Below are 22,709 nucleotides of genomic sequence, written 5' to 3'. Positions count from 1 at the left end.
TGAATATATCTGTCAGATTATCGACCTGAAGCTCCGAGTACATCTACATGATTTCCGAGGTAAAGGAGGTGGACTATTGAACGTGACAGTACGGAAAGTCATAAGGACTCGGAAAAGTGGCCCAGAGACACGAAGTAAGCATCAGGCTTGGCTTTTTCAAGAGAAGATATTGGGCGTAACAGGTATGGAATTCATGAGGCGTGACTCTGATCAAATAGGATCCAGAATATGCGATATGGAAGCTTAAGCTTAGGATATTATATGTCGACGAGACAAGCAACCGCACTCAAGCAGCGAGTTGCGTTCTCTCCATCTCCCTTCTTTTTGTTTTCCTTCGTTGAACAAAATGTATTGTTATTCTTCATGAAATCGTAGAATGTAGTTTAGACCTTCATCTCCTCGAGACCGTGCTTCCAGAGGGTAGCGAAGGGGGTGACACCGTCCTCGCGGAAGTCAATCAGGACGTGCCTATGGTTGTCAGTTGATGGCCCTGATTGTAATAATGAAGTGGTACATACATAGCATCACCGTCCATGGACTGGCCCATGAGGATATCGTAGTTGTCGTAGTTGCCGAGGATCTTCTTGACGGCAGCGGGAGCGTTCTTCTTGAACTGGTCGATCTGCTCGGCGGGGGTGTTCTTCTCCTGGAGCTTGGTAAGGACCTTCTTCATGTAGGCTGGAAAAAAATATCGTTAGTTGTGCCTCGGTAAGTATAGCGCAAGGATAAAGCATACTCTTGAGGTGACCCTTGAAGGCGTCCTTGGAAGGCTTGAGACCCTCCTCGGTCTTGAGCCAGACGAGACGGAACTGGTCCTCGATGTCGTGAACCATGACCTTCTCACCCTCACCACCTTCCTCATCAGCATCCTCAGCAGAGGGGTTGGCACCCTCGAGCTGGAAGTCCTCGTTGGTGCTCTTCATGTACTTGCGGCAGTCGCACTCGTAGAAGACACCGTCGACCTCCTTCAGGTTGAAGGTGTCGGCGACCATCTCGTCACCGGAGAGAATGTCCTAGTAAGAGAACGGCATGTTAGTCTCATGATTATTTGTAATTGAGCTGATTTGTTGTAGTGTTTGTTTTTTTACAGGCGTTGCAAAGTGGGGTAGAGAGACGGGTATAGAGTGTCGCAGGGGGAGATCGAGGACGAACCTTGTAGATAATCATTTTGAAGGTAGAGGAGGAAGATCCTGCAACTGAAGGAGAAACGAAGAAAGAAGGGTATCAAGGGAGAAGGGATGGAATGGCGCAAGGCTGGAGAAGAGAAAGGGAAGAACAGGACGGAGGGGAAAAAACGAGGTTTATTTAGCGGCAGCCATTTGGTGGGGTTTTGCTGTCTTTCTTCCAATTTTTTCTGAGGGGGCAAATCAATCTAGCCGCTTTGGGTCTGGCCTGGTCTGGACTCAGGCACAAACAATTCCAATCAACATCGTATTGTACGATGTAGTCTACTAGGTAGTAGACACGATTCAGGGGTCTAAGATTGTCTGATGCTGTAGACCCTGACCACATGTCAAGGCGCTCTGGCAATGCCTGAGGTTGAGGCTGCTATCAGGAGATGGGATCTGACAGTACAGTACCGGCAGTTGGCATGTGAAAGTGGCCCTACTGGCGTATCTTACAATACGAAAACAGCAATGGTTCCCTCGATCAGATACGGTAAGCTCTTATCCTCCGTGGTGCCACTGCTGAACTGAGTCCGTCGGCCTTGACTTTTCTGTCGCCGCTCCCAGAACTCTTCCAACCTCATCAGTCACTACTTCCTACTGCCTACGCTCCTTTTGAACTTCATTCTTATTCCTCCTCATCTTCCTCTACAATCCGTCTTCCCTAAAGGCCTCAAGCTTCCCGACAACGCGACCCTACGCCCCGACCGCGATTGACCCTGTCTTTCCGTTCTCAACCTCCGCTTACTCCCGCAATCCCCTGGATTGTGGTGGGCCGCCCTCTTACAGTCAGCTTGCTGATCCTTCAAGTATAAATCGCCTCATCCTCGCTTCCCTTTAATCGCAACAACAACAACCTCGCCTCGTCGGCTGCTTTATCATTATACAGCTCGTCTACAGTTTCCTTGTCCTACAGTTTTGTTGTCCGACGAGAGCGCAACCAATCTTACGATTCCGATGCGCCCGAACCCGACATTTGCCACACCCTTTTGACCGCGCATTACCAACCTCGTCTGCCTCTCACAATGGCTACGAACACAACAATGGTCTCTGACCTTCCTCCTCTACCTGCCTATACCTTGACTCCTCGTCCTTCGCTCGTCAATGGAATCCCGGACAACATCCTTGCTTTAATTCTTCCCGTGGTAGCCTACTGGGCCGTGTCTATGATTTTCCATGCCATCGATGTCTATGACCTATTTCCACAATACCGACTGCATACACCCGCCGAAGTCTTGACAAGAAACCGTGCTTCTCGATGGGATGTCGTAAGAGACGTCGTTCTACAGCAGGTCGTTCAGACGATTGCCGGTCTCATGATGGCTCTCTTCGACGAGCAAGAGTACATTGGCAGGGAGGAATATGATGTAGCTGTCTGGGCTCGCCGAATCCGCTTCTTGCAGAGAGGCTTGCCTTACGTGCTCGCCTTGTTCGGGTTTGACGCCTCTGGCGTGGCCGCGAACCTGTCTCAGAGCGGGCACAAGATGCTGGCTGGAGTTGTTGCGGGCGGTCGTTATCCCGATATCACGCAATTGATTGTTTCAGAGAGCGGAACCCAGACTGTGGTTCCCGCTTTCGCCAACTGGGAGATGTCTCTGGCGTCTTTCGTTTACTGGTTTGCTATCCCAGCGCTGCAGTTCACCTGGGGTATCTGCGTTGTGGATACATGGCAGTACTTCCTCCACCGTGCGATGCACTTGAACCGCTGGCTTTACAGTAAGTCTCAAAATACGAGTCATTGGCTCATTCAATGCTAAACTTTTTTCCTAGTTAAATTCCACTCGCGTCACCACCGCCTTTATGTTCCCTATGCCTACGGTGCCCTCTACAACCACCCAGTTGAAGGTCTTCTGCTCGACACCGTCGGTGCTGGAATTGGTTTCCTTACCTCTGGCATGACCCATCGCCAAAGCATGTGGTTCTTCACTTTCTCCACCATCAAAACCGTCGACGACCACTGCGGCTACGCCTTTCCCTGGGATCCCCTGCAGCATGCCACCTCGAACAACGCCGCCTACCATGACATTCACCACCAAAGCTGGGGTATCAAGACGAACTTTTCCCAGCCCTTCTTCACCTTCTGGGACAGTTTGTTCAACACCCAATGGAAGGGCGAGGTCAAGCTCCGCTACGAGCGATCCCGCGAGGCTGCTGAGAAGGCAGTCGGTGGAGGAGCGCCGCAACAACAGGAATCCGACGCCGACAACAGCTCATCTGATGCCGCCGCTGCTATTGTCTCCCCTGAAGACTCTACCGACAAAACTGCCCGGACTCGCCTGCGCAAGAAGACAGCCAGCTTGTCCCCTAGCGTCGACTCACTAAAGGGCGTCAACCACGGCGTTACCAGCAACATCCTTTAATCTGGATTTTGAGTCCTTCTTTCATACAAACTGTACCATCTTTGTACTCTTCTTTTCATTTGATCCCATCGTTGCAGTCTCCGGAGCTGCAGGTCGTCTCCTAGCACTGTGGGCGTTTTTTCCACCTCTTCTATTTTTTCTTGGGTTGCACCAAATCCTCACTTACTCTGTATTAATAACCAGGCGTTACGTACGGGCTGCCTGCTGCATGCATTGCTTTCATTCGTTGTACATTGATGTCTAAGTCTAATATTTTATCTTTTTGTCTGTGGCATACTTATAATTAGTGAGAGTGGTTGTTGTGTTGTCTATTGAGTTCAATTGTTAAACTGGGGTTGAGATCGAGGCTGAGATTGGGTTGACTTGAGTTGAGTTTGGTTCTGTGGAAGTGGTTATGAGAATCATGATATTATTTTACTTTAATTCATGCTTTCTTTGCATTATACATATTACCTGGTTTCTTTGCAATTTGACAAGGCGGATATTGAATGGTACTAGAATGGCATCATTGAACGGGCAATCTATCCTCTAAAAGTACATATTCTCATACTCATACATCTTCGTAGGTACATGATTTCCTAACGAACACAGAACGTCACCGACGCTGGGACCCTCTCCTTGACTCATCATTAGCCTCATGCCAAAGCATACTCCAAGTCGTCGTCTCAGAGCTCTTCTTCCTTGGAACTGGCGCAACTGGCGCAACGATCTGGACACCCTTTTCCGTTGCAGCGTCACTGCCACTTTTCCCGTCGCGACTATTATCAGAGTAGAAGCTGAACCCGCCCCAGTTGTTCAGCGTTGCCTCGTAGTCTTCTACTGTTGGCTTGTGGCTATTGTGTCTGGTTGGGGGATCAACTATGGTTATTCTTCGGCAGGGGGTGGACTGAGGGTTGACTTCTAAGGCGTAGTTGGGATTTGGATTGGGATTGGGAATGTGTTCGGGTGGGTGGTCGACTATTGTAACTCGGCGGCGAGGGGATGACTTAGGGCTGACTTCTCCGTCGAAGGTAGAATAGGGATCGGGGTCTGGAGCGGGCGGTGGCTCAATCACTGGCGGGGTAGAATGATGCCCCTCGGCAAGTAGATCGCCGATCTGACTTACCAGCTTTCTGTTGATTGTGCTAGTGCGCTGCACTGTTATGGTTGATGTATCCCAGTTATCTTCCCACGAGGAGGAAGAGCGCGAGCTGTTGCCGGTCCTTGCCGAGTTGTTTTCGTCTATTAGGCGTGGTCTGTAGGGCGATGTGCTGGTCAAGCTAGAGTTCGGGGAAGTAGCCTGACTGCTTTTTAAGTAAAAGTCGAGGATGTCTTGGATGAGTTCGGACTGTCGTTTATCGTAATCACTACCTTCGCTTTTCTGTGTGTGCTCGTTGGGCACGTCAGGGGGTGAGATTGACTCCGAGAGCATACAGAAGTAGACGGTCTGTGAACTAGGCCGTCGGCGTCTTGTATTGGGATGAGGACTTAGATTGAGGATGCGGGCAGTGTCTGATGGTTCTTCAGGGGGTGTACTGTTAGGCCAACGGCGAGGTTCACACTGACTACTACTGCACCTACGCGAGTTCCGGCGCGAGGGGTTGCAGCGAGCAGCATTTTTCCGAGCCTGTTTTAGAGCCATGGAGAGCTGTGAGCTGGCATTGATGACCCATTCAAGAGACTGTCCATGACGTTGGTTCAGTGCTTCCTCGATTATTCCAAATAGCTTTGGGGGTGATCGGTAGGAACATCGTTGCGGGGTCCGGCTAAGGAGTGCTATGCGAAGATTTCGCAAATTCTCTAGGTCTGTGATGACGCGAGAGATTATGCATGCTTCGCATTTGTTCTGCTGGGGTCGGATGGCTTCACTCACGGGATGCTGATCTGGATCAGGGTACTGCCACAATCCCTTGAGAGATCGTAAGCCTTGTACTACCTCCTTAACATCCCACTGTAACCTTTCTGGGTACCCCGGGTACCAACCGATGACAAGGTCCAGATGATTCTCGGTTTCCCGCTTTATCAGGCGAAATATGTGGCTGACGATGTACGGGTTAAGGCGCTTGTGGGTGGCGCAAAGGGTTGAGGCAGGGTTGGTTGAGCCGGGAAGTGAGAAGAGCGAAGATTTCCTGCAGAGCGTTGGGGGAAGTTTTTTAATGGCTTCCTGGATTTTGTCGTTGGTGTACTGTTCGTAGTAGGGGAAGACGTCTAGCGGAGGGTCCGTTGCCAGAATCCTGACCAACTCCTTCAGGCATGCTTCGCTGAGATCAGGTACGGTAAGAGGATATTTTGGGTCTTTTAGCCAACCTATCGAGCTCCGCTCGGGCATATTGGAGGTTTCTTGCTGAAATGGTATATTACCGGGATAATAGTTGGCTCGGGATCATTTTGTGGATGTAGAGGATTTTCTGGAGAGGAAAGATGGCGAGCGAGCATTTTGACGAATAAATTGAGAGACAGTTTCACCAGTCGAAGCTCATTATATTACTTAGGTCTCGTCTATTTGATGTCTTTGTAGATTTGATCTCATGGTGAAAGGCAATGCATTGTCCGTTTGTTGGAGCCTAGGCAGTCGGATCAAAGAAGACATGATGTAAGGTTGTTTCTTTGCTGTTCCAAATCTGGAGGTTTCACAATGCTATCAAACAAGGAGTAGTACTGGTGAGATGTACTGGTCATGATCACGAGCAGGTGGACAAGAGAAAGAGGAAGAGAAAGAAAGAGGAAGGAACGGCGACAACACAAACAAGAGAGTGACCGCATCACGCGCTTCAACTTTCAACTTCCCCAACCTCCTCATCTCCCACTACTTTACTACCAAGCCAATCCAATTCCACTCTTTATGTTCTGCGAACGCTTGTATCGCAACTTTTATCACTACCGCTCAATCCTCCTCGAACTATATTTCGGGCCTGATCCCAGCACCATGATCGGCCGCACTCTTCGTCCCAGGCCCCCAATGGAAAAGCCGCTGCCTTACACTTCTTCGCCATGGAAGCTACTGCAAGAGGATATTCAACTGGTGTTCCGCAATCTCTGGGCTCTACCACGTTTATTGTCGCCCTTGAAGGTTCGCAATGGTGACGACCTGAACGAGTTGCATCCATCGTTGTCCAATATCAAAAACCTGGCATTTCAGGCGCTTATAAGCAGTATCCAGATACTCTTCCTTATCTCGATACCCATTTGCTTTCTCTGCATGGTTCCATTTCCTTGGGTAACGATCTATGTTGGCTGGTTTCTCTGGGCCAACAAGGAAGTTTGTGATGCGGTCCTCAATGGAGAAAGGGCTCTTTTGGTGTCAAATTACCCCCAGCAGCAACCTCTTGAACATGTTAAGGAGCATTGGATCTTCATTAATGGCATTGCTTGTGGGTGAGTATCGTTGCTCAAACATCAAGTGACGAGGTAAGCTGACATTTGTACCTGTAGCCATACGTGGCTGCAGATGAACCTCGATCGTCTAGGCTATACCTTCAACAGGAAAGTCACCGGGTTGCATAATCCGTCGTACGTCCATCATATCACTACCATTGACCTGATATTTACATACTGATTCAATTTCTTAGCACCGGCCTAGTATTCGATGTCATCCAGTGTCTCATTCAGCGTTGCTTCTCCTATCCAACGCAGGATGTTCGAGATGCATATGCTCTCGTTAGGGCTTCCTTGACGAAGAACGAATTTGAAAAAGTAGTCTTGATAGTACACAGTCAAGGAGGGATTGAAGCAGGCCTAATCGCAGACTGGCTTTACGATGAGCTACCCCAGCAAGACCTCCGCAAGCTCGAAATCTATACGTTTGGCAACGCCGCCAACCACTTCAACAACCCCGTCAGGACATTTGCAAGCAAAGAACCTGGCGAGAAAGACCACAGCCCCATCATATACATTGAGCATTTTGTCAACGATGGTGACTTCGTGGGCCTCTGGGGTGTGTTGAATTTTGCCCAAGTACCGAACCGCTTTGCTGGGAAGATATTCGTGCATCAGGGCTCTGGCCATTTGTTCAACCAACACTACCTGGCTACCATGTTCCCACTTGGACGTGACCGCCGGGTCGTTGATACGAGCCCTTTTATCGAAACGACAGTAGATAACCCAGACATTTTTGAGGACGGTGCTATCGTGGATAACGAGGTCAAAGACAACATCCAGCCCCGTCTGAAGGTCAGAAGACTCAGTCGACTGTGGCAGTACCGGAATGGTGGCTCGCCACGAGAACCACATTTTATGGTACGCGATTACCCGCTTTAATTTCTTGAGGGTTTCGACAAGTCACTTCTGGTTTTTACAGCACGACACATTTCTACATTATTATATCTCCGGCGCGCATGGTTTAGTAGCTGACCCTCATACACTCTTTTGTACTTGAGACAGTTGTAAACTAGAATGGGTAGGCTTTGTTGATGTTGCTTATAACTAGAATAAAAAAAACAAGAGCAATTGAAAAAAAAAAAGAAAAAAGAATAAACAAAAAGCAGCAAGAGTAAGAAGAAGAAGAAGGAAGAGGAGGAGGAAACAATAAAGACAAAAGCCAAAATGAAAGCCCAAACCAGAAGAATAATCTAACGACTTCAAACACCAAAAGGTCCATCAACACAGTCAACAGCCAACGCCATCGCCGTTCCCACCAAGAAATCCTCATAGTTCGGCTCCCTCACTCTTCCTCTCATTCGATCAAATGTCCAAACCTTCCATTGAACCCCGATCCAAATATCCAACTGTTTGACAAAATGCGGACTCAACTCAACAGATCCCATTCTGGTTTCAATGAACTTCAGCGCCGAGCCAGCGAGGACACCAAACTGCCTCATAATAAAAGCCACAAGGACAGTGATCGCAACACTTCGACCATCGTGCAGATCGCAGTATAGCAGGACACCCCCTTCCCCTTCGTCTTCCCCGTCGTTCGAGGAACTCGTACACCCCTTCTCCCTTGAAGGACCGGTACCCTCATGCCCACGAGCACGAGAATGAGCAGCATCTCGCTCAGCTTCATCCTCCTCAATAATATACCGATTCTCCACATCTTTCAACGAGAAACTCGTCCTCAATTCCCTCGGCGCATTCGCATTGATGTAATCGCTGATTGAGCCGAAATGCTTCTGGAGGTCTTGCACAGCGTGGTTCTCGAGAGGGATATGATTGTGCTCTATTCTTAGCGCGCCGAAAGTTTCCAGGTCTTTCTTTGATGGCGGCGATACTGTGAGCATGATGATTGTCGAGATGTTATGTGATTTGAGCATGGCTCTGTCGAGGGCTGATGGGGAGGTTGATAGCATCAGGCCCGGGAGGATGGGTGTGAGCGTCATGCTTGCGGATTGAGGTGAAAATTTTGGCGTGGGCTCGGAATTTAAATCCGACTTTGATTTCGAGTCGCTTGTGCTCGTGCTCCTGCTCGTGCTCGTGCTTGGTCTTGACGTATTCAAAGACGTTCTTGTCGTCGAGGTCGTTGTTGTTAGAGGAGTCGTAGACTCATTTGTAGAGCTATTGTTCCAGCTGACACTGCCGCTTCTGCCACTGCTGATGCTGAGCTCCTGTGTGTTCTTTCTGGTCTCTATCCCCTTCTTCTTCTTCTTGGCCTCTTCCTTGGCTCGCTTTTTCTCCTTTTTCTGAGCTTCGATCCTATACCAAGGTACGAAAGGAGGCAGGGGGTCCCTTTCTTTTACCTCATACGCTTCCAAGACATTGTAAATAGGAGTCTTGTCCTTGTCCGTGTCCTTGAGCTTAGGTGGTTGAGGGGGTGTTAAGCGGAGTATGCCGGCGAAGAAGAGCTCTTTGAGCTTTTGTTGGGCTCGGGAGAGGTCCATTTTGGGTGGTGAGATGGTGAGCATGTGGGTGGTTGGTAGAGGAAGTTGTTTGATTTGTGGTATGGTCATTATTGATGTGGTTTTGTGTAGATAGATGCTGGTTTGCTGTGGGGGGTGCTTTCTGGAGGGTAGATGTAGAGGAGATGGAGAAGGGAAGAAGAGAAGGGTCAGAAGGGCACATATTCCGGGGACTTGAGTCTGGGGAGTATAGAGTTTAGGAGCTCGATTCCAGGACGAGTATTCCGCGTTGAGATGTCGTCATTATCGACTTTCGCATTCTTGTTCTTGAGTGTTCAAGACGGTAAGAGGCCAAATGAATGGATAGGAAAACACTCCTCACATGCGAGGTTGAGTAGATTGGATATCTCTATATAATAGTGTAGCAAGAATGATAGGCTAGGATCTAACGCGCACCTTTCTTCGCTCCCCCGGCCTTGACTTCCTTCTCCAGAACGTCTAGTGCAGAAGCGTACCTGGATTTGACTTCCTTCATGTTGTTCAGCTTCATGGGCACCCTTTCGACCTTGGTGGCTCTAGTGATCTTGCCGTCAGCGCCCTTGGAGATCTCGTTCGTGAACCATCTGCCCTCTCTGTGTGCCACCAAAGTCCATGCTGAACCCTTCTTTCCTGCTCTTGCTGTACGGCCGACACGGTGTACATAGGTTGTGATGCTGGCGGGGATGTCGTAGTTGATAACGTGAGTCAGGGACTGAAGGTCCAAACCACGTGATGCCCGATCGGTGGCAATGATGATGGAAAGTTTGCCCTGGCGGTAGGCGCTGAGTGTTTTTCGGGATGCCGAGGATTTGTTGGATTTGATGATGGTCCCAATAAGACCAGACAATGATGGGTCGAGAAGCGCTAGGAGGCGGGAAAGACGTGAGGCAGATTCAGATGATTTTGCGAAGATCAACACTGTACTGCGTTGAGATTTGTTGGTAGGAGTCTTGGTAGGCTCCTCGACATCGAATTCGGATTCCGAGTCACTGTCGGAGTCTTCGCTGGAGCTATCATCCGAGGAATCAGATTCAGAGCCAGAGTCGGACTCAGAGTCGGACTCGTCTGAGCTTGTCTCATCTGAACTGGTTCCTTCTGAGCTAGTTTCGTCGGACTCTGATGGAGCTGATTTCTTAGCCTTTGCAGAAGATGGAACAGCAAGCCTGATTTCATCTAATAGAAGACGCAGAAGGTATAATGGCTTCTGCGCTCCATCACCGACCGCAACAGAATATTCTTTAAGTGTTGTTGGCAGGCTAAACCTTTCATCTGCAAGAGCAACAACTCCGCTGTCACCTTCTGCTGTATCGCCTCGATCAGCAGCCCCAACAATAACCAGTTGAGGGTTCGTGAGCCGCAATGTGTTCAGCTTCGAGATGTCCCGGGTCATTGTAGCACTGAGAATCACTTTCCTGGGCTCTTTGGTTTGCAAGGGAAGTCCAAGACCCGCCAGAAACTGTCCGGTTGAGCCGAAAGCATCGGAGTCCTTACGTGCATCAAGTGAACGCATGACAACATCAACCCACTCCTGAAAACTCTCGTTCAGCAGTCTGTCAGCCTCATCAATGACAAGCCACTGAAGATGTTTCAATGTGAAGCCTTTGGTATAGCGGAGGTGATCCACAAGACGGCCGGGTGTGCAAATGAGGATATCGACATTGGGCTCCACTTTATGGACATACCCAGGTAGAGTATCGCCCAAGTCGGTTGTACTTGATATGTAGGTTTGTAGGCTGAAGTCGGTCCATTCATTTCCTGTCAACTGGGCCGTCTGTCGCGACTCCACATATCCCGGGCTGTATACTTGATCCGCACGCATGAGCGATCGCTGCTCATCTTTGATAGCAACGTTTCCCACGGCAGACCCGACACGAAGCCCAGTCCCTGCAGTGCATAGTTCACACGCCTCTCTAGCTTGTTTGACCAATTCTCTGGTTGGCACCACAATGAGCCCCCTCAACCTCGGGGCAGGAATTTGCTCCAGTTCAGTGACGAGGGGAAGAACGTAGGAAAGCGTCTTTCCGGATCCCGTGGCCGCCGAAACACAGAGATCTCCAGAATGGCTCTTAGTCCCTTTCAAAAGAAGTGGAATAACAGCAGACTGCACAGCGAATGCATCCTTATAACCGTTATCTTGCAGAACACGAAGGAGCTTGGGGTCGATTCCTAAATCGGCGAATTTGGTTCTCGTCTCAGTTGATGTCCTCAGCGGGTTAGCCAGCCATGCCGGAAGCGAAGAATAAGTTGGCTTCTCAGCCTCCTCAAGTACCGGCGCCGGCTGAGGTATCGGCTCCAATCCTTGCGCTACGACAGGTTCAGCTGCGTTGTCGTCTTCTTCGCTGCTCTCCTCCTTGTGATGCCCTTTCTCCGCTGCCGCTTCTTTCACCTTCGCAGACCTCTCAAATTTGGATAGGATGCCCGCAAACTTGTTTTTTGTTCTATTCGGACCGCCATCATCCTCTGCATCATCTGCAGTCTCCGACCGCTTGTGATTCTTCGTCTTTGTAGAAGCCTTGCTCTTGGTTTTCTTCGGTTTGTCTGTATCTTGACCTTCCTCTTTCAGATCCGCAGGTTTTTCATCTGCATCACTATCTTCTTCTGCAGTTCTTCGTTTCTCTGACTTTGACTTCTTTTTGCGTTTGGCGCTGACATCATCAGACTTCGTTTTTTCGCTGACCGGCGAAACAGCACTTTTTTTTTTGGCCGAGTCCTTCGAATTGGTCTCCTTCGAGGGCTTATCGACCGAGACTGAACTGGTTCTCTCTTTTTTCTTGCTTTTCTTATCCGAGACAGGAGTCGATGGTTCGGATCTGTCCTTCTTAGATTTCTTCGTCGGGGTAGATGAAGAGATGGTGGAGCCATCGAGGTCTCTCTTGCGCTTGTGTGATTTCTTTCCGCTCGTCGGGGGAGACGCGTATTTCACGGGCGTATCATGGCTACCCGAGCGATCACCGGCCATGATCAAGGTAGTTCCGGCACAGATGCCCGGTTGAACCAACTGGTCGCAGCTTCTGCAGGCGCAGAAAAGCTTCTTCTCCAAACATTTTTTAGCGGGGAATAAGTCCGGCAGAAAGTACACCGCCCGCCTACCGCCAGGGTCTGGACTCTTGCAGATCGTCAACAGCATCAAAGGCATGCGTGTCTCCTTTCCATCAATGCTTCACTGTGGTCGGCCAGCGCTATGAGCGACATGGACGACAAGTCGTTTCAAGTACTAGTTATATTTCAATAACATGTGAGAACCGCTGTCCCGAAAAGGAACCGGCCGTTCCAATCGCCAATATGCCCTACAACATTGCGTAAGTGCTCCGAAGCTTGGCCGAGACACTATGCTAACTATAACCCAGTATGGTCAGTGACTTCTTCTTCCCCCAACCAGGTTAGTCGTATTCACCTATGAGCTTCAAACAGCTCTCTGACCGTTATACAGGTGGAGTTGAAAGTCACATCTACCAATTATCTACAGTAAGTCTCCCCGTCGAGGTCTTGGTATTGATAGATGCTCATTCCATGCTAGAAACTCATTGATCGCGGGCATAAAGTGATCATTATTACACATGCCTACAAAGGCCGGACGGGTGTCCGATACCTGACAAATGGCCTCAAGGTATACCATGTACCGTTTCTTGTCATCTACCGGGAAACGACTATGCCAACGGTCTTCTCTTTCTTCCCGATCTTTCGAAACATCGTCATTCGGGAGCAAATCCAGATTGTCCATGGACATCAGAGTTTGAGTAGCTTCTGTCATGAAGCCATTCTGCACGCGCGGACCATGGGCCTGCGGACTGCCTTCACCGATCATTCATTATTTGGATTCGCCGATGCCGGGTCAATTTTGACCAACAAATTGCTGAAGTTTACGCTGAGTGATGTTGACCATGTTATATGTGTCAGCCATACTTGGTAAGAGGGACCCTCACGAAATGCCGACCAGTCTTTCTAATATCCACTAGCAAGGAGAACACTGTTCTTCGAGCCTCATTAGACCCGCTGATGGTGTCCGTTATCCCCAATGCTGTTGTCGCGGAGAATTTCCGGCCAATCAATGCTACAGCCCGAGCAAATGACCGGCAGTCTGGTGGGACACCACAGATCCAGCCTCCCCCGAGACCGATAGGCCCGAACGACATCATCACAATCGTTGTCATTTCGCGCCTTTTCTACAACAAGGGCACGGACCTTCTGATTGCTGCCATTCCGAGAATCCTCGCATCGCATCCGAATGTACGATTCATCATCGCAGGTTCTGGGCCTAAGGCTATCGACTTGGAGCAGATGCTTGAACGAAATGTTCTACAAGACAAAGTAGAGATGATTGGTGCCATTCGACACGAAGAAGTCCGAGACGTTATGGTTAGAGGCCACATCTACCTACATCCCAGTTTGACAGAGGCTTTCGGAACTGTTATTGTTGAAGCTGCTAGCTGTGGATTGTACGTGGTGTGCACTCGAGTTGGTGGAATTCCGGAGGTGCTCCCTCAACATATGACGACTTTTGCCAAACCAGAGGAAGACGACATAGTATTGGCGACCAGCAAAGCAATCAGTGCTTTGCGATCCAACAAGGTCCGGACCGAGCGATTTCACGACCAGGTGAAAGTCATGTATTCTTGGACAGACGTTGCACGCCGTACAGAGCGTGTATACAAGGGCATTTCCGGCGATATCAGCCCCCAAGAGTTCTACGGATACTACCCAGGCGAGATCCAAGAAGCCGGCGATCGAGTCCGCAACTTCAGTCTCATAGACCGATTAAAGCGATACTATGGCTGCGGCGTCTGGGCTGGAAAACTGTTCTGCCTCTGCGTCGTTATCGACTTCCTTCTCTACACCTTTCTCGAAATGTGGTTCCCCCGAGCAAACATCGACATTGCAAGAAGCTGGCCAAAGAAGCTCAACGAAGCCAACGGCAACAGCACTAAAGGCGATAAGGAACGTCTCGGTCTGGCTTCATGATTTCACCTTCACTTCTATTCTTTTTTCTTTTGTCCACGGAACCGGTCACGATGATACCCATTTTACTTGCTTGGTTCAAGTTATCGCATTGTATTGTACAAACTTATGCTAATAAATACACATTTCAAAACATCCGTCATTCAATTTATCATGGATCCATTCTAGAACCGCTCACTCCCATGACTCCCCCCCGCAGCAGTCGGCTTCTGACTCTCCAAAATCTGCTCAGTCCTCGATCCAAACTGATCATTCACACCTTTCACAGCGCCCTCAATCCCACCGCCAGGATTCTTCCTATGACTCTGTCCGTCGTGTCGCAGCTCTGCACTAGTCTGGCCTGTACCCGGGTGTCCAGCGCGCTGGTGAACATCCTTCGATGTTGCTCCAGGCAACGTAGACTCGGCTGTTGTGCGAACACTCTCCTTCCCGTGCATGCGGTCAACATTAGGGTTCATGGCTTGTTCGCCCGTGTGGTCGATTGGGTTTGGTTGGTAGGAGGAGCTTGCGGGCGCTGTGCCGGGTGGGAAAGTCTGGAGGTGGCTTTCGGGCACACGGTCGGCGGGGGAGGCCTTTACGCCGATGTCGTGCTGGACCATTATCCAAGTTAGCTATATTCATCCGGTGAGGTGATTCTGGGTGGGATAAAAGACACGTACCTTGTCGTGTGCCAATGGGCCATAGGGCTGCTGGTTTGGACCTGTGCCCTTGACGCCGGGCTGGAAGAAGCCCTGCTGGTTGTTGGGGGGGTTGCTGAGGTGGCTCATTGTAATGATGTGCTTGATGTGTTTTCCAAAGTTGTATATCGTATGGATATGGATGTGGATGAATTCGATAGTAGTTCTGTAAATGCTGGGCTCGAATCCGGAGTACATGGTAGCTGTTATATACCATAGATAGCCCTAACATCGTGATTGGGCGTGACGTCAAGCGGCTTGGTTGACTTCATCTTCAGATCATACAGCTTTAGCCACTCGCGACTATTGGACCCTTGGTGCATGAGATGACTTCAGCTTCATTAGTGCTGGTCTGATTGATTCTGGGCGTGCTGGGTGACGTTGTGGTGATGGTGCCGTGGTAGGGGTGTCACGGAACTGCCGGAAAGGGTAGTCGTCTATCGGCCCCGCGCCAAAGATTAGATATTAGGCGTCGCTGGTGTGCTCTGGAAACAAGGGTCGGAAAGAAGGCTTGGTCTAGATTATATTAGAATAATATATACTTTGAATGTATCTTTCATCAATTGAAAGAATCGACATGAGAAACAGGAACGGTCTAGGTATCTTCGCAGCAGAACAAAAAGATGAGCAACCCCCAGCGCCAAACGAGATATGATGCGACGAAAAAATGCCATGACTTAGGATCAACAGGACATACTGTCGATCTCACCTCATAACAGGTGGTCTGCCTTCCTTATTCCATTTCACCCGACTCTGGACCCATTCGACGGCTTCTTGCACGCCTGACCCCATGAGCGCACTGATAGGTAATACACGGCTGTCGCGCACGACGCCTCCCGTTTCTCCTTCGAAGACCTTTCGCACAAACCCTTCCTTAATTCGGACAACTTCGACTGAATCCTCCATGTCTTGTTTATTTGCAAGCACGAGGATGGGTACACCGGTAACATCGGTATTGCCGAGCACAGATTCTAGAACCCGACGACATTCATCGAGCCGGCCGAAGTCGCTGCCAGGGGCATTGATGCCGGCTATTTGCTCGGTGAAGTTGGATGAACTGGACTCTTCGCCATCCGCATCGGCGTCGCCGTCCCCGTCGGTATCTTGGTCTGCCGTCGGTTTTGATGACCCAAAGCCCTGCGCTGAGACTGATGGTTTTCTAGAACTGCTCGCGGTCACCGGAGTCGACGAAGGAAGCCGCGTGATATCAGGATTCTGGCCGACGTCTGTACTGTCCACGACGAAAACGATCGCGTGACAGCTAGAGTAGTAGCTTTGCCATAGGTTCCGCATGGATATTTGACCACCGACATCCCAAATCTTCAAGTACATATCCGGCAGCGTTATCGTACTGACATTTTGGCCTACAGTAGGCACGGTTTTACCGGGGTTGGGTGCGGCCGTGCCATCGGCGCGAGGTTGGAAGAGTGCTTTGATCTGGGAGAGGAGCGTGGTTTTGCCTGCATTATCCAAGCCGAGGAGTAGAACGGAGTATTCTACACGACAAAGTCTTCGTTAGCCAGAATATAAAGAGTTTCTAGCATGCGACATACCCTCTTTGCTGGTGGCGTACATATAGAGCGACTTGGCCAGATGGTACATCTTGTATCGGCAGGCAGCCTGCCAGCCCGCTCGTCGATGCGGCAGCGCAGCCTCAGTGTAGCGATTATAGCGAAGGTGAAGTGACGGTGCGCGAGGGAATCATGGCAAGGGAACGGCCATCTCTTGACTCTTTGCGGAGATCGTATCTTTGGTTCTTGGGAAACAGGGCCAGCTCAGGGCCTCAGGCCAACGCGTCAGCCTTGTCCGTATCGGGAAGGAGGACTGACTGCTGACTAACTCTGGCCCTGAGCCCTACCTTCCTGAAGCAGATGCACCCCGCGGCAGACAGATTACAAATCAGAGTGACTTCATTCTTACTCCGACGATATCTGGACGCCGGAGCATTACAGAGTATGCGCTGTCGCAGCAATTACGGCCGGCAACTTCGGTGTTTGAAGGGCCATGTGCCAGCATGGAGTATAGCTGAGAAAAAGCAAATCTACAACGGCAGATGGGATGATGTCGTGCTTGTCTGCCAATGAGGACTCGGCGCAGTGGCGGCTCGCTGCAAGCTTCCCACTCTGTGGTCCGTGGTCCGCGCTCCAACCAGACCCAAATCTAGTCCTCGAGAAGAGCGACTGCCTGTCAAGATATCGCCTTGCTGCTCCTGGTTAACGGCCCCGTTGGAGGCTCCTCTTGGAAAGTCCCCTGTTTTGTCAGCATTTCCCGATTCCATGGCGCCTCCCACTTCCGCCGAGCTCCATTCCCGACCCTCTTCCATCTTCATTTGAGTGCGTAGTCCTCTGCTCCTAATGTAACGACCTTGCTCAATGGCCGTCCAGTTGCCCTCCCTTCGCTCAAGGGTAGAACTGGTTTCCGATCGTTTGCCTTGAACATCTGTGTTCTCCGCACTCTCTCCTCAGCGTAGTCCATGCCCCGCGCTGACCGGCCTGCCGGGGGTGGTACTCATATATAAGCCTCCCATGGACACTGACACCATTATCATCGGTATGTCGCCATAGCTGGCTGCCCGCAGATTGTGTCCTATCTTGCACCAATGACCATCCTTATTGACCCCGGATTCTCCAGGCAACGGGCCGTCTGCCATGATCTTGTCGTACATACTTCACGGCCACTTTCCATATTATTCGTCTCAGCATCCGCATCCCGATCCATTACTTGACGCTAAGCTACGGGGTTCTCCGGCCCTTCTGAGAGCCGATGTGGACGCATTGACTGAGCATTTCGCCGCCTCCCGCCTTTCATATTCAACCCAGGCTCTACCAGCAAACGTACTGCTAGATACCCTTGTCCGCCCTAGTGTCGATGTCGAGGAACTGCAGAGCGTCACTAACATAGAATGGCGATATGAGCCTTTCAAAGCTGTCCCTCATAGAGTACTCAGCAATGCGCCGCGGCCCGGTGGGCAATGGACGGAGAATCGGATGCCGGCAAGCTGGGAAATCCAGACGCTGAGCTATGCTTCAATGCTTTCTTTGCCTGGTTATTCTTTTGCTGACCACTACCGCAAAACCACGGGCAAAGACCTTCCCGCCTATACTAGGCCGAGCAGGCAGGAAACGGCGGACTATTTTCGCGCGTATCCGGAAGCCGTCGGCATTGATGGCGCTTTTGCCTCGAATGAAAATGCTAGGGGCATTCAACGAGACGAAGATGGGTTCTTCATCCAATCGCACAATCTTCGATGCAAACACCTAGTTTTGGCAAGCGGTATCTTTTCCGAAGTTCTACAACCCCGTCCGCTCATCAGACCCCTCGCATCACTTCAGCCAGAGCCTGAAACGCCATTACTTGTTATTGGATCTGGCTTCTCGGCAGCGGATGTGATTATTTCTGCACCAGAAGATCAGAAGATTTTACACATCTTCAAATGGGATCCCGACAACCGGCCGTCGCCGTTGCGCGGCTGCCATCAACAGGCATATCCCGAATATGCCGGTGTTTACAGATTAATGCGACGGGCTGCTCTAGCCAAGCAGCCAAAGAGCACAAAACGAATCAAACCCCTGCGGACGACCTCTTCTCCCTTTCTTGAAAGTCGACCATGGGCCGACATTTACGAAGGGCTACCAAACACCGAGATCATTGATGTGCAGATACAGGAATCGTCTGCCATTATAACTCTTCGTCTTCCTGATGGGACAACACAAGATCGAAAAGTGCGCGGGATGGTGTACGCCACAGGCCGACGAGGCAGTCTTGGTTACCTCGACCAGAGTCTGCTGCGGGAGGTTATTAGCTCTGACGACAACACCGAGCCGAATCCTACAATTTCAGGACAGACACTGCGCGCTAAGGCCATCGATTCCGTCGAAGTTGCGAAAGATGTCTTCATCATCGGCAGTTTGACAGGGGACTCACTTATCCGTTTTGCATACGGTAGCTGCGTTCAGGCAGCTGGAAAGTTGATCAAGGATATCAGTGAGAATGTTAAAACCAATAGGACCTCGACACCTGCTTCGAGACAAGATATAGGCGTTATGCAAGGTATCGACGGTCACGATGTTTATTCTAATGGCGGTCCTTTCTGCTCAGACAAAGAGCAACACGCTGTGTCATCACCCGGTCCCATACAGAAAGCATCCAGGGGCATATGGACCTGGTTGATGGGTATCTGGAAGTAATTTAAATTCACGTTTGGCTTGGAGTTGTCATGTTGCATGTTGTATAGATACTAGACCTAGAGTCTATTTCGTGTATAGTTTGCATTTGCATCTGGGAAGGATTTTGTTGAATTGTCTTTCCTAATATGATTGAACATAATATTGCTCTATATCGCTTGAAGTACAATAATTTTGGTTCGTAGAATAAGTCTAAGCTCTCAGGCTTAACCCATGATCTGCAGCTGGTCATCCGGAGGCCAGCGAGTCTGAGCAAAGCTGAGACACCGTTTGATACTCTGGAGGTATTTTCGCGTGCTCTCATCGCTAAGGATATGGGCTTGCTTGTCGCCCTGGTGTAGCTTTTCCCGCGCCGAACGTTCGTGAATACCAACCATGGTAACACCAATAGGCCATGCTCTGTTAAATGTTAGCTATGTATGCCTTGTAACTGGAAAAGGGAGTGAACGTACGCTTTTCCAATACTCAGGCGCAGGTAGGCATCATTAGCATCGACGTATCTCCTCTGCTGGGCCTTGTTTGTGATTTCAACGACATGCTCAAGCACGCTATCGTCGATATCTGACTTTTCAAACTTCCGGAACAGAGGCGTCATATTCTCCCGCGACTGCACCATCGCATTGTACGCCTGTCGTCCCTGCAGACTCTGCTTGACCGTAACATCACGCTTTGCCAGCGCAAGCTCCCACTCAAACAGCACCATGTTGAAGTAAGAAGCCAGCTGCCGGAACAAGAACTGCCGACCCTCAGAGTCCTTGGGAACTGCATCCGGAATCTTCATCTCCACCTCAGGCACAGGCTCCAGCGTCGTCGGTATCGGCCCATCAGACATCTTCTGCGTTTCGAGCGACCGCTCAAGCAGCTTCTTATATCGTCGTAAACGGCCCTTATGTGTCTCTCCGAATAACCGGACAGGCTCCTCCATCTCTCTTAATTTCTCCGTAAGTTCCTCCTCATTAATATCCTCCTTATCCTCACCATCTTTCCCACTCTCATCCTTCTCGCCCTCAGACGGCGTAGGCGGCAACTCAGGTAGTCCAATCCTTTTCCTCCTCTCTCTCTCCTTCTTATCCTCCTCTTCTTCCCTCTTCTTCCTAGACTCCTCAGCAAGTCGTCGTTTCTTCTCCTCGCGCTCAAGTCGTCGATCCGCTTCTTCTTCTTCGAGTTTGCGCTTTTGCGATTGCCGCTCTTCGCGCTCTCTTTCTAGCCGCGCTTGCTCTTCTTTGTAGGCTTCTACTCGGGCTGCTTCTTCGTCTGCGCGGCGGGCGTATTTCTTGGAGGGTTTTGAGGTGTCGGAGGTAGAATTCGGTGTTGAGGACCCGCCGGCTTTGGAGATCTCTTTTGACATTAAGGCGGCGAAATCCATGGTGAGGAATTTGGTTTTGCGCCCTTTCAAGTCTGTCAAGTTGAGGTTCAGTGGGCTGTAGTAAATGCGTGATAGTGGTAGACTGTTGTTGGGAGGTGAGTCGGAGGCGGAATCGTTGCGCAGCGCAGCCTGGACCAATTCCGGAGCTCTCGTGATTAAGAGACCGCGAACCTAATTTCAAGCTTCAACACCTCCACCACTTTCACAACTCACAGCTTCACCACGCACGACACGCGCCAAATGAGATTACATCCACATACATACAGATAATCGCAATCTCCTCTTGAATATCACTCAGCAAATAAACCCTCCAAGCATCAAAATGTCCGCTCGCGACCCCCCCAAACCCAAAATCGACCGCCAGTCAACAACCCCCTTCCACCTAAAGCTCTTCTACCGCCAAAACGCCTACCACAACCTCTCAGACTTTACTCCCCTCTCGTCACAACCATCATACGACCGCGAGTACGGGCGCGGCAGCGGCCCCAACGCAATCCGCACGCGCTCGCCTCTACCACCACCTACCTTGCCAGCCCACCTCCAAATCTACACCTGGCAATCGTGCACACTCCGAGAACTAAGCCAGCTTCTTACATCGGCATTACCTTCTATGCTCCCTGACCCGCCGATCGGAACGAGATTATGTTTCCGCCTTATTTACCCTGATACGAAAGGCGCGGCGATGATGGGGCCTGATGCGAGGGGGAGATATATAAGTAAAGAGCTTGGAAGCGTGATTGTTGGACCGCGCGAGAGCGAGAGTAACGCTGCGGATGAACCACCGCGTAACGGCGCCGGACGTGGACCCTACAGGTTACAAGGCAACGATGCAGACAAGACATTGGGCGAGGCGCGCTTCGTGATTGGCGACTACGTCGACTGTGCGATTTTGCCGCCGCTGGAAGACGGATCTGTTGCGCCGGCAATTTCGGGCGGCCCTGGTGGACGAGGTGCGGGGGGTGGAATCGGGAGTGGGATGAGGGCGTTTAGAGATAGCGGATTTGGTGGGAGGGGTGGTGGACGCGGTGGACGTGGTGGTGGTGAGAGGATTCCGCCGGGTGATTGGAGACGGGGTGAACGGTTGCCGGATGGGGGACGGTCGTATGGAGGTGGAGGGCCTAGGAGGGGAGGGGGTGGAGGATGGGCGCCGTATTAAGCTCACTGAGCATAGCAGAGCAGAGCCTTGATCAATGTGTTTCTAGCTTTGGTGGACGGTGCGGTATTGCTTGTATACTAGTTTACGGAGTTCAGATGGGGAGGCATACCCTGATATCAAAAGAATATGGTTCGATTTACGGCATGCATTTGTTAGACATACAACTCCTACGAAGAGATCCAATAGCAAGCAGCCCTCCAGGGTTAACAAGAGCACAGCGACAAAAGAACCTAACGAGTTTTGACGTTTGACGCGGTATATTCTAGCAATAAGTACAACACCCAGCGGAATCAAGCACACTGGGCGGACGCAAATGACACATTCCACACTCCCCGTCTTATTTCACCTGCTCTCGATGCGTTCCCTACCACTCAGCAATGGTATCACCCTTTCTCTTTCCGCGGAGGTCATATTTGCCCTGCATTCATAGATTAGTCCATTAGCACACCGTCTCCGGACCAATTCCACCAAGGACACAGTGCCCAAGTTTCCCAAGATCACGGTCATAATGGATGTAGGGGTCAACGCACATCAGTCTTATAAGCAACATAGCCCAACGAAGCCGGAATCAGAACCATGTAAAGGATCGAGTGCCAGGCCGTACGGGGCGTCCAGCGGAAGTGCTTGTACCGGTTGGTTGTGACCTCTATTCCACAAATAATCAGCATGCGTCCATTGAATCCCTCAGGTATATCTCAATCGCAATCGTTTCCATCAAGGTATGCCGCCGGTCGGTCGGACTCGGAGGGTGGTTGGAACGCACCGTAATACTTCTGCAGCGCCGGGTCAAGAACCAGAGCTATACCACTCAATCCATTAGTACCTCGTTTCAATCCAATTTGTGTGTTAGGAACGTACACTTGCTAGGACCGGCCATTGTTGCGGTGGTATGTCGGTTCTTGGCTGGTCGATAATGCGATGAGGTTCATTGGTGATACGCCTTTGGAGGTTTGGTCATGTGACTTGAGCAAGGCGGAGGGTGGTGGATGAGTCAGCGTATACATGCACCACCCGCGGGCTCGGTCGAATTTTGGGGGTTTCATGTGAGAACGGGA

The 22,709-nt window shown here is 50.5% G+C and overlaps 14 protein-coding genes across 14 annotated transcripts; 5 read left to right on the top strand and 9 right to left on the bottom strand.

Annotated features, from left to right (window-relative positions):
* Positions 1-1,462, bottom strand: BDV14DRAFT_183067 (translationally-controlled tumor protein). Its single transcript, XM_073770328.1, has 4 exons — positions 1,153-1,462; positions 737-1,013; positions 519-678; positions 1-468 (listed from the first exon to the last, which is right to left on the bottom strand). The coding sequence occupies exons 1-4, from the start codon at positions 1,165-1,167 to the stop codon at positions 384-386; spliced, it is 537 nt and encodes a 178-aa protein (XP_073623217.1). The 5' UTR covers positions 1,168-1,462; the 3' UTR covers positions 1-383.
* Positions 1,463-1,679: 217 nt separating this feature from the next.
* On the top strand, positions 1,680-4,064 carry sur2 (sphingosine hydroxylase). Its single transcript, XM_073770327.1, has 2 exons — positions 1,680-2,882; positions 2,937-4,064. The coding sequence occupies exons 1-2, from the start codon at positions 2,192-2,194 to the stop codon at positions 3,524-3,526; spliced, it is 1,281 nt and encodes a 426-aa protein (XP_073623216.1). The 5' UTR covers positions 1,680-2,191; the 3' UTR covers positions 3,527-4,064.
* A 57-nt stretch (positions 4,065-4,121) lies between these two features.
* On the bottom strand, positions 4,122-5,834 carry BDV14DRAFT_204898 (uncharacterized protein; the record flags this gene model as incomplete). The annotated part of the gene is made up of 1 exon (XM_073774617.1): positions 4,122-5,834. One exon carries the CDS (start codon positions 5,832-5,834, stop codon positions 4,122-4,124), a length of 1,713 nt encoding a protein of 570 aa, XP_073623215.1.
* Positions 5,559-6,311, bottom strand: BDV14DRAFT_183062 (uncharacterized protein). The gene has a single exon (XM_073770326.1). The coding sequence runs from the start codon at positions 6,266-6,268 to the stop codon at positions 6,083-6,085; it is 186 nt and encodes a 61-aa protein (XP_073623214.1). The 5' UTR covers positions 6,269-6,311; the 3' UTR covers positions 5,559-6,082.
* On the top strand, positions 6,298-7,943 carry BDV14DRAFT_183060 (uncharacterized protein). The gene is made up of 3 exons (XM_073770325.1): positions 6,298-6,880; positions 6,938-7,015; positions 7,075-7,943. Exons 1-3 carry the CDS (start codon positions 6,348-6,350, stop codon positions 7,760-7,762), a joined length of 1,299 nt encoding a protein of 432 aa, XP_073623213.1. The 5' UTR covers positions 6,298-6,347; the 3' UTR covers positions 7,763-7,943.
* Positions 7,944-8,082: 139 nt separating this feature from the next.
* On the bottom strand, positions 8,083-9,318 carry BDV14DRAFT_204896 (dual specificity protein phosphatase family protein; the record flags this gene model as incomplete). The annotated part of the gene is made up of 1 exon (XM_073774616.1): positions 8,083-9,318. The coding sequence occupies one exon, from the start codon at positions 9,316-9,318 to the stop codon at positions 8,083-8,085; it is 1,236 nt and encodes a 411-aa protein (XP_073623212.1).
* A 307-nt stretch (positions 9,319-9,625) lies between these two features.
* BDV14DRAFT_183057 (putative ATP-dependent RNA helicase DBP6) lies at positions 9,626-12,327 on the bottom strand. The gene is made up of 2 exons (XM_073770324.1): positions 11,799-12,327; positions 9,626-11,753 (listed from the first exon to the last, which is right to left on the bottom strand). Exons 1-2 carry the CDS (start codon positions 12,272-12,274, stop codon positions 9,722-9,724), a joined length of 2,508 nt encoding a protein of 835 aa, XP_073623211.1. The 5' UTR covers positions 12,275-12,327; the 3' UTR covers positions 9,626-9,721.
* A 151-nt stretch (positions 12,328-12,478) lies between these two features.
* BDV14DRAFT_183056 (phosphatidylinositol N-acetylglucosaminyltransferase subunit A/GPI3) lies at positions 12,479-14,953 on the top strand. The gene is made up of 4 exons (XM_073770323.1): positions 12,479-12,614; positions 12,663-12,780; positions 12,833-13,221; positions 13,272-14,953. The coding sequence occupies exons 2-4, from the start codon at positions 12,712-12,714 to the stop codon at positions 14,272-14,274; spliced, it is 1,461 nt and encodes a 486-aa protein (XP_073623210.1). The 5' UTR covers positions 12,479-12,614; positions 12,663-12,711; the 3' UTR covers positions 14,275-14,953.
* Positions 14,436-15,038, bottom strand: BDV14DRAFT_193119 (uncharacterized protein; the record flags this gene model as incomplete). Its single annotated transcript, XM_073771725.1, has 2 exons — positions 14,436-14,861; positions 14,931-15,038. The coding sequence occupies 2 exons, from the start codon at positions 15,036-15,038 to the stop codon at positions 14,436-14,438; spliced, it is 534 nt and encodes a 177-aa protein (XP_073623209.1).
* Positions 15,039-15,399: 361 nt separating this feature from the next.
* On the bottom strand, positions 15,400-16,891 carry BDV14DRAFT_147767 (ADP-ribosylation factor family protein). The gene is made up of 2 exons (XM_073766493.1): positions 16,502-16,891; positions 15,400-16,444 (listed from the first exon to the last, which is right to left on the bottom strand). The coding sequence occupies exons 1-2, from the start codon at positions 16,548-16,550 to the stop codon at positions 15,654-15,656; spliced, it is 840 nt and encodes a 279-aa protein (XP_073623208.1). The 5' UTR covers positions 16,551-16,891; the 3' UTR covers positions 15,400-15,653.
* A 305-nt stretch (positions 16,892-17,196) lies between these two features.
* Positions 17,197-19,270, top strand: BDV14DRAFT_183048 (uncharacterized protein). Its single transcript, XM_073770322.1, has 2 exons — positions 17,197-17,498; positions 17,580-19,270. Exons 1-2 carry the CDS (start codon positions 17,474-17,476, stop codon positions 19,133-19,135), a joined length of 1,581 nt encoding a protein of 526 aa, XP_073623207.1. The 5' UTR covers positions 17,197-17,473; the 3' UTR covers positions 19,136-19,270.
* On the bottom strand, positions 19,256-20,593 carry BDV14DRAFT_183047 (mRNA splicing protein PRP18). The gene is made up of 2 exons (XM_073770321.1): positions 19,585-20,593; positions 19,256-19,531 (listed from the first exon to the last, which is right to left on the bottom strand). Exons 1-2 carry the CDS (start codon positions 20,496-20,498, stop codon positions 19,339-19,341), a joined length of 1,107 nt encoding a protein of 368 aa, XP_073623206.1. The 5' UTR covers positions 20,499-20,593; the 3' UTR covers positions 19,256-19,338.
* Positions 20,594-20,695: 102 nt separating this feature from the next.
* On the top strand, positions 20,696-21,845 carry BDV14DRAFT_183046 (SAP18 family protein). The gene has a single exon (XM_073770320.1). The coding sequence runs from the start codon at positions 20,821-20,823 to the stop codon at positions 21,652-21,654; it is 834 nt and encodes a 277-aa protein (XP_073623205.1). The 5' UTR covers positions 20,696-20,820; the 3' UTR covers positions 21,655-21,845.
* BDV14DRAFT_183044 (uncharacterized protein) lies at positions 21,846-22,573 on the bottom strand. The gene is made up of 4 exons (XM_073770319.1): positions 22,513-22,573; positions 22,418-22,453; positions 22,185-22,300; positions 21,846-22,072 (listed from the first exon to the last, which is right to left on the bottom strand). The coding sequence occupies exons 1-4, from the start codon at positions 22,529-22,531 to the stop codon at positions 22,019-22,021; spliced, it is 225 nt and encodes a 74-aa protein (XP_073623204.1). The 5' UTR covers positions 22,532-22,573; the 3' UTR covers positions 21,846-22,018.
* Between the last annotated feature and the right edge of the window lie 136 nt (positions 22,574-22,709).

This window comes from Aspergillus stella-maris (genome assembly GCF_047715825.1).
Source record: "Aspergillus stella-maris strain CBS 113639 unplaced genomic scaffold BDV14scaffold_83, whole genome shotgun sequence".
NCBI lineage: Eukaryota > Fungi > Ascomycota > Eurotiomycetes > Eurotiales > Aspergillaceae > Aspergillus > Aspergillus stella-maris.
The sequence above is the reverse complement of the archived record's forward strand: the minus strand, read 5'-3'. Positions and strand labels throughout refer to the sequence as shown.